A 14,175-nucleotide genomic window follows, 5' to 3' on the forward strand; every position below is an offset into this window, starting at 1 on the left:
TAATTGACCCCTGTTGTCTCTATTATACAAGCCACAGCAATTTGTTTTTATGTAGCAGATATTTTCTGAGCTGTCACAAAACTGCCTTACAAAGAGAGAGCTCATTATCTGCCTGAAGGAAAGGAATTTTAAGTGATGAAGCGAATAAAGGTCCCTATGAGAAGGAGGAGGAGAAGTCTAGGCTATTCAGATGTTCAGGGAACAGTGGGGGCAAAATAATCCGTTGTTGCTTAGGTACCGGGCCAGACTTGGTTAGATCTTGAAATTGCTAGATTAAAAATGGCTCCCCGTAGAGACAGTCTTGAAGACTGATACAGAAGCATGGAATGTAGGTCTGAGGAACCATAGAGCATGACATTGGATGGAGTGGGTTGCAGCCTATGGGAAGTTCACGGTTACGAACACGATTATAGAAATCCCAGCTAAATGCCTCTGGAGGGGGAGTAGAGGTGGCTTGTAAGTTGGAAGGTTTTATCTGAACAGATATTGACCATAAAGAATATCCAGATTTCCATGTTCTATCAGAAGATGGCTTGTTTTTCATTTATGTAGTTCCCCCCCGCCCCACCATTTCTTCTTTGCCCCCATGATCTTCATGAGATTTTCCTCAGCTCACCGAACGAACCAAGGAATCAGCAGAGGTCGAGAGGAAGAGACATTGCGACACAGTGCGATCTTGGCTTTAGCGAAGTCAGTCTGCCACAACCCTGAGAAATGGGGTCCTTGTGCCTCGGGAACCATCTTGTCTTCAGCTAGTCTATGGCGAGCTCCTCTGGGGAGCGTCCTGTCACATAACCTCTCTTCATCAACCCTGCCACACTTTTCTCGGAGGAGAAGAGGAAGGAATTAACCACACACAAGGACGGGCACAATTCCTAAGCAGCAGCAGTTACTTAGTCACTAACGATGGCTCTGAATTCTGGAACGCGACAGCTGGAGGGGCCTTGAAGGTCTCCTCTTTATTTTGTGAATACGGAAAGTCAGACACGGAAGATTTTTTGCTTCTTCCTGGTTTCATCCAGTTCCTAGCAGAGCCGGCTCTAAAAACCCAAATGCCCTCCTTTCATATGGTTGGGTAGCTTCTCGGCAGTTTGAGTTATCTTTCGGCCAACTCTTCTGTTCTTACACGTTTAAGGCGAGGATCCGATCCAGAATAGCTCCAGATGAACTATTCTCAGAGTGCAGGGTTCTGTTCATTGTAAAGAAACTTGCAGTACCTTATTTAAAGCATATTTTGTTTTATTCTGTCTTGTGGATAAGCGTTCAGAAAAAAAAAAGTTGGCTCGGTTCCTTCCAGAAACCTCTGATGCAAGAGCCATCTGGCTCTGGAGAGAGGTGTTGGGGACAAGGGCAAGTAGGAAAACTTTCAGAATCTCTTTGAAACTAACTACCGGGAGTAACAGCATCTCAGAGCTGTAAGACGTTTTGCCCCCTTGTTGGAAAGAAATGAGGCGTTGTCAGCCTTTGTAGAGTGACAGGGAGGTCGTAGGAAGAAAAGGGGTGCTTCGGCCATGGGTGGTCAGCAGGGTGGGGGGTTCAAGGATCAGCCCCTGGGCCAGAGGAGTACCAGTCCTCGGACCTTTGCTAACCCCATCCCGTCTCCTAATGAAAACTGTGTAAATTGAGCTTCCTCAATGAAAAGAATACTACCTTGTACTCGGAGGTACAGACAGAGGTAGGAGGCAACAGTACCTTGACTTTCTTCGATGAAGACCTTCTGTACTCTCCTTGTAGCCGTGGGGTTTAGTAACTATGGGTCCCCGAGTGATGTGAATTCGCCGGTGTGGAATTTACGATGATACGGGGAAGAGAAAATGAAGACTTGGCAGGACTTGGCAGGTCTTGGCTTGAAAACATAGTTAAGAAATCCCTCGTGGGTTTATTTTCCATGCACTTCAAACCCATCAAGGGAGAACGCCCAGGTGAGGGTTAGGGTGACGTTGTCTGCCGTCCTGACGAATCCTGATGGGTAGAACGCTGTTCGTCCTCATCGCCGTCCTTGGTTCACAAGAAGCACAAATAACACCCGTATGAAGAGCCGTCCCCCTATCTGGGTTAGAGCGCGCACCCAATGCTGTGCTTATGTTCTGATTTAGAACTGTTTCCTCTTCCCACGACCTTCCCAAGACCTTCTCCCGTGGCTTGTCATGGTGGGCATGATGGATGTACTTGAATTGCGTCCCCTCCTGCCAAATGAAATGAAGAAAGAGAAGAACCCACTTTGGCAACATCGCTATTCATTACGCTTATTGACACGAGTGAAGGGCTGTTTCTCCAAACACCCCCCGCCCCCACCGTGTCTCACAGGTGCCCCCCCAGCGCTTCCCCCAAAGGGGCCCACCTTTCCCGATGCCCATTTCCTTCCTCTCCCTGGGTGCTGTCCGAGGACGGGCTGCCCGCCCGCCCCCCCGGCCTCTGGAGGCTTTCTTTCTCACGAACACCTCAACTCCTCGTTTGCTGTTTGTTTTACTTTCTGTTAGTCTTTAAAAACCCTCCCCCGAGGTAGTGTTTTCCAATAAAATCTCACGGTTTCCACGAAGATATCGAGAAGTTCACAGGAACTCTCAGGCTTCACGTGCAGGGAGGTATCACTGTGTATTTCCGCAAAACGCATTGTGCGAATGGGTTGTGTGTAACATCCTGTCTCGATGCTGCTGCCCCAGAGCACGTCCGTCCACCGGCGGGTGCCGATGTGGGTCAGTGCCACCCTTCACGCGGTTTCAGACCCCACATCGCAGTCACGATGGAACACCCGCCCTGTATTTCGTACTTTGTGTTTTTCCACGCGTTCCCCGTGAAATCTGATGTGCCGTCAGGCACAAGAAGGGACTTCACCCTCCGGGGTCCTGTATTTGCACCGCTTACTGATTTAACTAGTGACACCCTCTGAAGCTATTTATTTGGTTAACGCTGTTCTGTCTGTGTTTTCGTCCCGTGCAGGTTACTCTGGTCAGGACTTCGACTGGGCGGATTATCACAAGCAGCATGGGACCGAGGAAGCGCCTCCCTTCGGCTTCAGGAATGTAAGGAGCTTGGTGCTTGCTACTGCTTTGTTCCTAGATGTTGTTCACCGTGAACTTTGTAAGTTGCTTCCCGTTCGTGAGCAAGACGAGTGTGCTGCCGTGGACCACAGGATCCTTACTAAGCTTTCGTAGTTTTTGCAAAGGCCTCCTTCAGGTTGTGTGTTAGGGTGACTCTGGGGTGTTGGAGCACAGCCGCTGCTACGTGTATGGTGGCCCGGTATAAGTTCATGTCTCACTTATGGAAGGGTCCGGTTTGTTCTAGATTAGCACAGGCTTCTCACTACGGTGAGCCTGGGCCTCAGGAGAGCCTCTGGCTTCATCCCCTGAGTCTAGTGAGCAGATCAAATAGCAGTGTGTGTGTGTGTGTGTGTGTGTGTGTGTGTTCACACGGGTGTACTTGTTATAGGAGTTGGTTGTATCGGGTGGCTTATCAAGTATTCATTTAGACTGGATCAACCCTGGGAACTATGAAAAGGCACATGAATTATTACGTCTGTATTCAGAATGAGGCACCGATGTATACAGCCTAGTGTGTTGAACATGCATTTAGCTATGAAAGTTAATTCTTTATACTAAAGAAAAAAAAAAAAGACTCAGTCCTCCAGTTGGGGATGGCAGGCATCACAGTGCAGAGTGCTCCCAAATCAGAGACCTTTTCTGGACGCGTCCTCCTCCAGCCGCTGATTCCTTGCTACCCCACCAATATAACTCGTACTACGGGGATCACGGCACATGACAGCTGAGAGGCGGAAGGGGCTGGCTCAATCGAGAAGCTCAGTACCGAGCGTAAGTCCAAGGTGGATTTTGAAGAATTAAGTAGGTCGGTCACTGGGTCAGCTTGACCCCCTAAATGCAGAAACTAAATGCAGAAACACATCCGTGGCAGAGTCGGAAATCGGGGCTCCTGAAACCAACAAAGGGACTTTCTGCCGGCTGATGCTGCTTTTGCACAAAGCTGGTTCTTCTGCGGCGCACGGAAAGATCTGCGTGGTGAGGCGCGGTGGTATGTGCGGTGGGGACCCTCCCCCATACTGTAGGCGCTCGGAGGTGCCACCGAGAGGGTAGCCGCTGGTTAGCTCCCGGGGCTTATCAAGTCCAGTGCAGTCTTACTAGCCCTTTTACAGTGATAGTGCTTGTCGCAGAGCCCTGGCCTCGTTGCCTTGCAGTTAGGATCCTGGAGACACTTAGCACGTCCCCAGACCCCTTCGAAGTTGTGCTTTCTACCCGACCAAAGACATATTCGTTCCCTACCTCTTCACCCTTGGGAGGGAGATCCTGACGTGTCCCCTGGTTTCGTGCGTAAGGAGGCGTTTCCTCTGCAACAATACGGTTCCACTGTCCTCTGCTCCCGTTCAGCCAGCAGCTGGCCAAATGGGATTTAGTAGAGGAAGTAGCCACATCCCCAGGTGGCCTCTGAGCTCCCAGGCTTTAGCTACCAGGATGAAATCTGTTTTAATGACTGTGCTGGCGTATTCATTAGGAATGCACTTGTTACAAACATGCCCGCTTTGTTCCCTGCTCTGCGTTTATGTAATCGACGGGATTGTCATCTGCCTGTTGGCATAGGTGTTGCACTCCTGGTGCTCTGCTGAATTTTGTTAGCTTGCCTCGAGTGCTCTTTAAGGGGATGCTTATCATGAATTCATTTTTTAATCACGCATCTTGTGTGCACTAGAGGAGAGGGGGTGTGGAAGTGGCTGCATGGGAGACATTTCCCCGGGGATGTTTAACAATCAGAGACGGTTCTGAGATGGATTGACACAGCGAAATGCTTAGTAAAATAAACTCACGGGTAACAGGTTTGCCATTGATCTTTATAAATTACCCTCAAGCAGCGAGTTGAAACGAAAATAGGTTATGCGGTTGTAGCTTTCCCTTATTAAGGAGGATCAAATGCATTTTAACTTACTTAGAGGCTTTTCAGGCAGCCTATCGAGTCATATTATCAAAAAGCTCAATACATAATATGCACGGATAGGCAGGATGACTTGTAGGAAAACAGCCTGCCTAGAATTTTCCTTGGTTCCTATTTCCAAAGAGACGTAAAGGAGAAGAACAAATCGCTTTCTTATCGCATATGCTGGGTCATTTTGTTCTGGTTACATAAAGATATAATTGACTTGCAACGTAACGTATATAAATAGATACGTGAATGCAAATTAGCTTGGCCTCCTCCCACGGGTCAAGTAAGGATGTAATCTCCTGGTACTTACAGGAGCCCGTTTACTTCAGTTTATGTATTTCAAAATAGATACATGCAGTATTGTAATATCTGATTAAAATTTATAGCAGCGGATGCTTTGGGAAAATCTTACGCTTATTTTAAAACAGTGCGAGAAGGGAGTTTTGCTTGGAGTGTCGGCTGAGCTCCTGCTGAATTGACCCTCCGGCAGGAAGCAACTGTCGGCTCCTGTGCAACTAGCCGAGGGATGTGGAGAGTGAACCAAACGGGCAGATCTGGAGGGGAGCAGGTGCTTGGAAGGAAGGAACACTCTGGGGTGACCGTGTGATTCTTTTCAGACTTCTGCCCTGAGGTCAGCCGCAGTGGACGACGTAGGAGACAACAAAAGCAGTGATATAAAACTCACAGTCTTTTCTGGCCTGATGAAGCAGATAACAGAATGTGAGCAACCACACCTGTTGGAAAGCGAGAGGAGTCTCAGAGAGGGAAGAGTCAGGAGAGGGAACCGCACATTCTGTGTATACACTCTGCCTAAATCTTTGGCTGATCCGCAGAGCGTGTCTTCTCCAGGCAAACTCCAGGCAGCCTAGCTAAAGACAAAAGACTGAGCTGGGATCTGAGCTCCTTCTCAAGAGACAGAGCATGTAGTTTGAGTCCAAACAAGTTAACTGCTTGCGAACACAGAAAACCAGCACTCTCGGGAAGAACATAACACAATCCAGAGTCTCTGTGACACGACATTGAAAACGTCCAGACTTCAGAATTGGTCAGCACACAAAGCGGCAGAGAAATCGGACTCATTTTCTATAGAAAGGCTAATCGGTAGAGGCCAAACCCAGCATGATCCAGATGTTGGAATTAGCAGACGTGTGTTCGAAAACTCCCGTTAAAACTCAGCTCGGAGTCGTAAAGTAGTGGTTCCCAAAGTGCAGTCCTGAGGCCAGCCTCCAGCACCACCTGGGAACCTGTTGGAAATACAAAATCTGTAGCCTCACCGCAGATCACATGAATCGTGAACTTTGGGCTAAGGCTCAGCAGTCTGTCTTTTTTTTTTTAAAGGTTCTCCAGATGATTCAGATGCTCGCTAAAGTTTGAGAAGGAAAATATGAATGAGAAGGTAGAAAGTTGGGGTTCTGTGTCTCCCCCCCCCGTCCTTCCCCAGCTCACACATTCTCTCTCAAAAATAAACAAACATTAAAAAAATATTAAAAAAAAAAAAACCTCGGCCAGTATTTGTGCAGACTCTTAACAAGAAAGGTCTTTGCTACTTGACATTCTACACGTGGCTCAGAATTTTCCTCAATGTTGGGAATGAGAGCAGGAGAGCTCCTCTGTGTTGAAGAAACAAGGGCCAGAATGTACCAAAGCAGCTGAGATTATAAATGAAAAAGTTCTGGAATCTCAGTGGGCCCCAAGCAACATAAATACAAAGACACCCAACATAGTCGAACTGCTGACAACCAAACGTAAAGAGAAAAATTTTGAAAATATCCAGAGAAAAAAATGATACGTCTCAAATAGAGGAACAACAACGTAAATAGCGAACTTCTCATCAGAGACAAGGGGTGCCAGACGACAGTGAACCAATGTTTGTGGAGTATTAAAAGAAAAAAACCCACAATTCTACATGCACCAAAGGTAACATTTCCTGAATGAAGGTAACAGACGCCTGGTGGCTTAGTCAGTTAAGTGTCTGACTCTTGGTTTCAGCTCAGGTCATCTTGTGGTTCGTGAGATCAAGCCCCGCATTGGACTCTGCACTGACAGTGCAGAGCCTGCTTGGGATTCTCTCTCACCCCCTCTCTCTCTGCCCCTCCCCTGCTCACACTACCCTCCCCTCCCAATAAATAAATAAACGTTTTTAAAAAAAACCTGACACTTCACCAAGGAAGATACACAAATGACGAAGAAACATGTGAAAAAATGCTCGACATCATTCGTCGTAGGGAAGATGCAAGTTCAAGCCATGATCAGCTGGCACTGGACACCTATTGGGTTAAAATTTGCAAAAGTGCCGATACCAAGTGCTGGTGAAGATGTTTAGCAGCGGGAACGCCACACACTGCTGATGGGAACGCAACATTTGGTGGTTTCTTAGAAAGTTAAACGTACGTTTCCCATGTGGTCCAGCAATTCCATTTCTAGAGAAATGAAACTATGTCATAGGCTACGTTGTATTCCCCAAAATTCATATGATGAAGTCCTAACCCGTAGTACCTTAGAACGTGAGAAGTGTGTGGAGTTAGAATGTTTTTTAATGTTTGTTTATTTTTGAGAGAGAGAGACAGAGACAGAGTATGAGCACGGGGAGGGGCAGAGAGAGAGAGAGAGAGACCCAGAAGAAGCAGGCTTCAGGCTCCAAGCTGTCAGCACAGAGCCCGATGCGGGGCTCAAACTCATGAACCGCAAGATTCGAAGTTGGACGCTTAACTGACTGAGCCACCCGGGCGCCCCTGGAGTTAGAGTTTCTGAAGACACAATTAAGGGAGCATGAAACCCTACGGGTAGACCTTAATCCAAAATGAGTGGCGTCCATACAAGAAGTGGAAATTAGGATGCAGACAGCATGTGGGGAGGAAGGAACGTTCGGAGATACAGGGAGAAGGTGGCTGTCTACAAGCCAGAGAGAGTCCTCAGAAGAAAGCGGCCCTACTGACACGTTGATCTCCGACTTGCAGGCTCTGGAACTGAGAGGTGAATTTCTGTGGGTAAAGCCACCCAGTCTGTGGTATTGCATTCGGGCATCGCAAGGAGACTAATACACCCTGTTCACACAGAAACTTGCACTTGACTGTTTACAGCGGCTTTATTCGCGACCGCCAGCAATTGGACACAGCTCGGATGTCCTTCAGGTGGTTAAGGGATGGACTGTGGCACATCTACAGAAACTATTCAGCAGCACAACAGAATGGACTTTCCGTTCGTGCGGTAGCATGGATGAAATGTCAGATGCGTTTTGCTTAAGTGGAAGAAGCCGGACTGCACCGTGTATGGTTCCGTTTCTGTAATATTATGGAAAAGGCACAACTCTGGGAACAGAAGACGGGCCCGTGGTGCAGGAATTGGGAGTCTGGGAGGGATTGATCACCGAAGGGCCAGTGCAAAAGCATTTCGGAGGTGAAGGGACTCCTCTGCGTGTTGATTGACGTTATGACCGTATGACCGTATGGGAGCCTCAGGAACAGGGCACCGAAAAGAGCGAATTTTCCTAAGTGTAAATTTTTATTTTTATTTTTATTTTTTAATGTTTGTTTATTTATTTATTTGGAGAGAGAGAGAGGGGGAGGGAGAGAGAGACTCCCAAGCTCAGAGCCCGATGCAGGGCTCGATCCCACCACTGTGAGATCACGACCTGAGCTGAAACTAAGAATGGGACACTCAACTGACTGAGCCACCCATGCGCCCCTCCTGTGTGCAAACTTTTAAAAAGAAGTGAATTTAGAACGTAAATAAAAGTAAGCCCAAGGCATACATGTAACACAAAGACCATTTCAGATAAAACCATGGGGATTCGTCACCAGTAGACCACTATAAACAACGCTAGTGGGTGTTCTTCAGGCCACATGGAGACTCAGGCTGTCTCCTCACATCCTCGAATATGCCCAGGCGTGATGTGAGTGAGAAGCATAGGGAAGGAAAAGAAATGATTTGCATGTCCGTGGTCGCGTGGAAATAAGGACATGCATGGGCCTAGAAAGAGACCATATCCACCCTCTCACTGGACAGATATTATTAGGCGCCTGCTGTTTGCCCGCGGAGTTCTAGCTCTGGGATGAAAACAAACTGGGCATGGTTCTTTTCTCGCGAATGGCAGGAGAAACGTTTGTCTCATGGAGGAGATCCGCGTGCATCGCGTGTGTGTGCGTGCGCGCGTCCCCGGCGGGCCCCTCTGTTGCTGCGCGATGCCCTGCTGTGGTGCCCTCTGGCTCAGTGTCCGCTCTTTTCTCTTTCAGACGTCATTCAGTAGGGGTTTCACAAAGAACATGAAACTGGAAGCCGTCAACCCCAGGAACCCGGGAGAGCTCTGCGTGGCCTCTGTGGTCAGCGTGAAGGGGCGGCTGATGTGGCTTCATCTGGAAGGTACGCACCATTGGCAGTCGTTCTGGGGAACTTAGGGCGCGTCTGGAAGTGGCAGGGTGCACGTAGTACTTCTCAGAAACAACGCCTCTTGCCTTCCTTTTACTTAAACAGATCTTAAATTATTCAGTGTTCTTAAATGACTCAAACTCATCAAACACAAATTTGTTCAGAGTCTCTTGTCTTGACTCATGATTTCATGAAAGGAGACACTGGTGTGATAATTATGTTTGCAACACAGTGGTCTTTTTGCATCTGTGATTATAAAAGCTAGTGTCACAATTAAATTAATATGAGCCACTAAAACTGGTATTTGAGGTCTGGGTTATTATGAGGATAAAATTATATATTTGCAATTTACTGTGAATAACACTCTGTACGTTGGTTTCTTCCATGGATCTTTAGTTGTACCTCGAAATAGTAACTAGAGATGACTTTCTCCCTAAATATGTAATACACAAGATTTAGCCTTACGTGTTTAATGATGTTTAAACTGTTGTTTATAGCTATAGTTTGTTTATAATTGTGCAGATAATTCACAGAACATTCTACTTTATAAGCGGAACCTTGATCAGATTTTAGATTTGGAAAGACTACATTTTGTGTGTTTTGTTTCCAGTGACGAAGAATTCAGATGAGTCTGATCTGTAAGGTTTTTCCCATTTTTCCGTGATCTGAACTCTTTGGGTTTATTTGTATCTCAGTCTCATGACATTAATTATTTGAAAGGTATATGGAAAAACAAGACTAGTCGGGAATGAGAAAATCATGGTAGCTCTCTCGGCCCATATTTTAACTGCCATGGCATCCCCTACTGCCACTGGAATGGAAAGTTTGGAAGGCCACGGAAGTGGTGCTCGTATCTTTCTCCTATCTCTTTAGGAAGAGCACATCTAAAAAGCACCAAAAGTTCTGAGGCTGACGATCTCCTAAATAGTAGAGTCCAAGGGAGTGAAAAGGGGAGAGAACAGTGACAGCAGGTGAGCGTCGCCTGTGTCCTCAATTCCCAGGAAAACAGTTTAAAATGTTACCGTGGTTTAGGATTTCAAAATCAACTTGAACTAAAAGAAAATTCTCAAAAGGTGGATTGCTTGGTGGCTCTTCGAGTAAAATGGCCTCTGGTAGGAATCAGCCACAGTGCAGGCAGACACAGGCGGAACGGGGCTCTTTCTGCAGCCTCGGGAAGAGAACGCGACCTTACTTCCGTCACTGTGTAAAGTTGAGTCACCTGCTCTTGGAAACACAGGATCCCTTCCGTGACTTCCCATCGCTCCATCAGACTTGCCACCTCATACTGGGCTAAGCCATGTTGCGAGATCAGGACCTTGCTTGCGTGATTCATTCGAAAGCAGACGCGGTAAAGTTCAAAGCCCATGTTTCATCATTATTATTTAGCACATCATCGTTAAAATTCTTTGGCAGTCATTATTTATTTAGCGGTTTGTAGTTCCAGAGTGCTCTACAGCTGTTAATTACCTAACACAGACACGCAGGCAAAGCATGTCCTGATTTTTATAGTTGGAAGAACGTTACGATATGCCTGGGGTCAGTTTCCTTCTCCTTGACATCTCCGTTGCTTAGTTCACCCAACCCTACAGATTCCCAATTCTTAAAAACAGGGGTGAGCGGCAACAGGGTAGAGTTAACATTTCTGACAGGCTTTTCTCCTTAATATTGTTTTTCTCTGGGATATAAATTTCCATTTTTAAAGCAAAGAAATGTGAGGCAGCTCATGTCAGCTGTTATTCTCCAGAGTGCTTTTTTATCCTGTAGCAGCGAGATCAGTTAGCGTTAGGAAGCAGAGCAGAAAATAAGTAGATCGTCCATTTTTTCCCAGCCCTTACTCCTTAAGAAAAACATTTTTTTATGAACAGTTTGTTGCATATTATCCACGTGGAATTCTTGATCGAAATCCTGTGTTTGTTGGATCGAATAAAGTAAAATCCCATTTTGTCTCTTGGCTCTCGATTGTACTTTGGGTTTTTTGTGGGGGGGGTTGTTTTGGGCCCCCACTGAATATTCCCTTTTAAAGTGCCAGTGAACTTGATGGCATTTATTTCTTGTTATTCCTCAGTTTTATGTATATACTGTTCTCTTTCCTTTGTCCTGGGAACGCATGTTAGAGATTCGCTATGGTCACTTTGTGGCTGTTAAATTATTTTTATGATGATGGTGATTCTGGTTATAGACCGTTCACTTGACACTTGAAACAGATCAAATACTTCATAACAATTCATTAGTTATTTTTATGCATTAAGTTGATTTGAAGTATTTTCAGCACATGGCTAATTGACCACTTTTAGGTAATTAAAGTGATCATTTTCTACTTAATACGTGACGTCTCTGGAGGTCGGTTCTTTAAGTGTCTATAAAAGAGCCGATATTGAAGAGGGGGGGCCATGGATGAGATATGGGAGACGAAGGTAGTATTGCTTTGGGTGCACATTTAGAAAGAATTGGGAGCTCTCCGGAACCGCGGACGGTGAGCGCAAGGATGATGGGGTTTCTTTGATTTAGAGAGGACGTTGCAGTGTTTCTCCTGAGTCTCGAGGCTGTCAGATCGACAGTTATAAGCATGACCCGTACAGTAGAGGTTGCTGTCCGTGGTGATATCTTAGCGTCACGGCCCTGCATTCACGCGTCTGCCCCCGCCCCACACCAGGTCCTTCTACGTGCGTTCCAGATGCTTCCCTCGGGGACGAGGAGGGTCTTCACCCGTCCTCATGATGCTTTAGCTCCCTGAGAGGGCTTACAGCTTTGCAATGCCTTCCTTGGCTTCTCTTACCCCCTCGTTATTAATCCTGTCCTCCGGTTCAGAAGAGATGTGGGAAGCTCCATGTTCCTGAATACATGACTTTTCGCCTTTGCGCTAACATTCCTCTGATGCCATAAAAGGTACGGCCACCGGCAGGCTTCATTTCTGCAAAGTTATGTGGCCCTTTTTGTTGCCGCCACTACAGAAATGTTTGAAGAGAGCTCTGGAAGGGGACACTGAAACCCGGTTTTGACCTGGGGAGCGCTGTTGCACGTGAAAAACAGGCAGGGGGACTCTCTCGGCTGGTGTTCGTTGTGCTTTGAGCGCAGGGAGGGAATGACGTCCTGGGGGAGTTGGTGCCCGCTGCTTTCGGTGCTGATCTGTCATAAAAACAAACACACAAGGACAGAAACACGAAGACGACCTAGAGTCTTCAGGTCTGCGGAGACGTATGAAAATCTTAAGAACAGGGGAGCTTGGGTATTACCGACATCTCCTAATCTTTATTTTTTGCTGCCCTCTGAAACGAAACCCAGAGAAAATTAAATTTTTCCACACTCAGTCCTGGAGAACGTACTGTGCGAGTGTCAGTCTGTGAAGTCTTCGCCGGGTATAGCTTCGGGCAGTAGCTTCCTGGCGTTCAGGACTCACATCCTGCCACCGCGAGCTTCACGTCCCCCATCAGCAAGCACCGAACACGCAGGGCTGCGCGCCCGTGGTCCCCGATTTCCGCCGACGAGTGCCCTCAGGAACAGCCGGCGGACTCTTGAAGCCTGAGCCTCGTGTAGGGTTTCAGCGGAGGGAGTTGAACGTAAGACACTCTGACGGTCCAGGGACGGATGTGAGCTCTCCTTTTCCCCTCTTGACAAGTGCATGCACTTTGGAACTGTCCGGTGACACTTCCTGATCTGTCTGATCTTCTCTTGGCTTCTTGGCTGCGGTGAGCGACCTAGGCCTGCCCCTGCTGGTTTCCTTTCCGCCACTGGCTCTAAGTGTCACGCACCCTTCAGAGTTGGCACGGGGCATGTCCCTGACCGGGCCAGGCTTGCAGGGTCCTCACTCTGACACCCGCCACTGCCAGTGTCCTGAGTCGGGTCACCTGGGCTGTTGGGGGTGACAGCAGGAAGGGGCAGACCTTTCACGCTCAGTGTACGGACTCTCACGTAACGCCATTTCCTGGCCTGGTCGTTTCCCTGACCTGGTGCTTCTGACTCTAAGTCAGAACGCTCTGGTGCACGTTTTCTAGCACGTGAACCTCCAGTCGCCTGCTTGGCGGAGGCGTCTAACCTGACTGTGTGGAATCGACAAGGGGATTGGAGGCCTGACTGATTCCTAGACTTGGAACCAGGCGCCTCTCCTCAGTTCCAGCCTCTCAAAGGCTCCTAGGCTGTCCTCCCTCATCTGCATGGGGCCCAGAGGCTGAATTGGCTTGCTTCTTTTCTTCCTTGCCTTCTTACTTTGTCCACTTTCAAATCTGATGAATGAATGAATGAATGAATGAATGGGATAACATACTAAGCAAGGGTAATGGAGTTTCCCACTTGAGCCCCTCATGGCAAAATTGATTCCATGCGGCATAGGGGTGAGGGCTCAGACCAGGGGGGAGTGAAGAAGTATTTAATGGAGGGTTTAGGTTGTTCCTATACCAGAGTCCTGGAAAATTCACTCTATCTTGAATCAAGTGACCTTACTGGAACCGAGAATGTGCTGACATCCCCAGGATGGTCCCCATCCTAGAGCAGGTTTTTACATTTGGGATGGGACAGACCCCTTTGAGATTCTCCTGAAAGCTGTTGCCACTCTGGAAGATACACTTGCACACATACACAATTTTGGGTGCCATTTCAGACGATCCATGGACCCTCTCAGAACAGCTCGTGGATAGACCTCCTTGGAATTTCATGGATCCCAGATGAGAATTCCCGCAGGAGACCGTCTCAGGAGCTGCGAATAGATGTTAGTTCTCTGTTGTCCCCCGCGTGGCTTCTAGACACAGGTGGCTGCTTTGTTTTCAGTGAAATCAAGTTATAATTTCAGCTCCTCAGTAGCACCACCTGCAGTCAAGTGCTCAGTGGTCACGGGAGGCTGGCGGCTGCTGATTTGGACAGCACGGATCTAGAAGTCTGCATCCTTGCAGG

General features: G+C 47.6%; 1 protein-coding gene across 8 annotated transcripts in view; it reads left to right on the forward strand.

Moving 5' to 3' along the window:
- The window catches only part of SFMBT2 (Scm like with four mbt domains 2), a 230,042-nt gene that overhangs the window by 159,808 nt on the left and 56,059 nt on the right, over positions 1-14,175 (forward strand). For all 8 annotated transcript variants that reach the window (XM_086715006.1, XM_086715007.1, XM_086715005.1 and 5 more), the window contains 2 exons: positions 2,941-3,023; positions 9,159-9,285. In XM_086715006.1, coding sequence (XP_086571132.1) covers positions 2,941-3,023; positions 9,159-9,285 — 210 coding nt within the window. The remainder of the gene's footprint in view (positions 1-2,940; positions 3,024-9,158; positions 9,286-14,175) is intronic.

Source organism: Puma concolor, chromosome B4 (genome assembly GCF_028749965.1).
Source record: "Puma concolor isolate L17-30 chromosome B4, mPumCon1.1.hap2, whole genome shotgun sequence".
In the NCBI taxonomy this organism is placed as follows: Eukaryota; Metazoa; Chordata; class Mammalia; order Carnivora; family Felidae; genus Puma; species Puma concolor.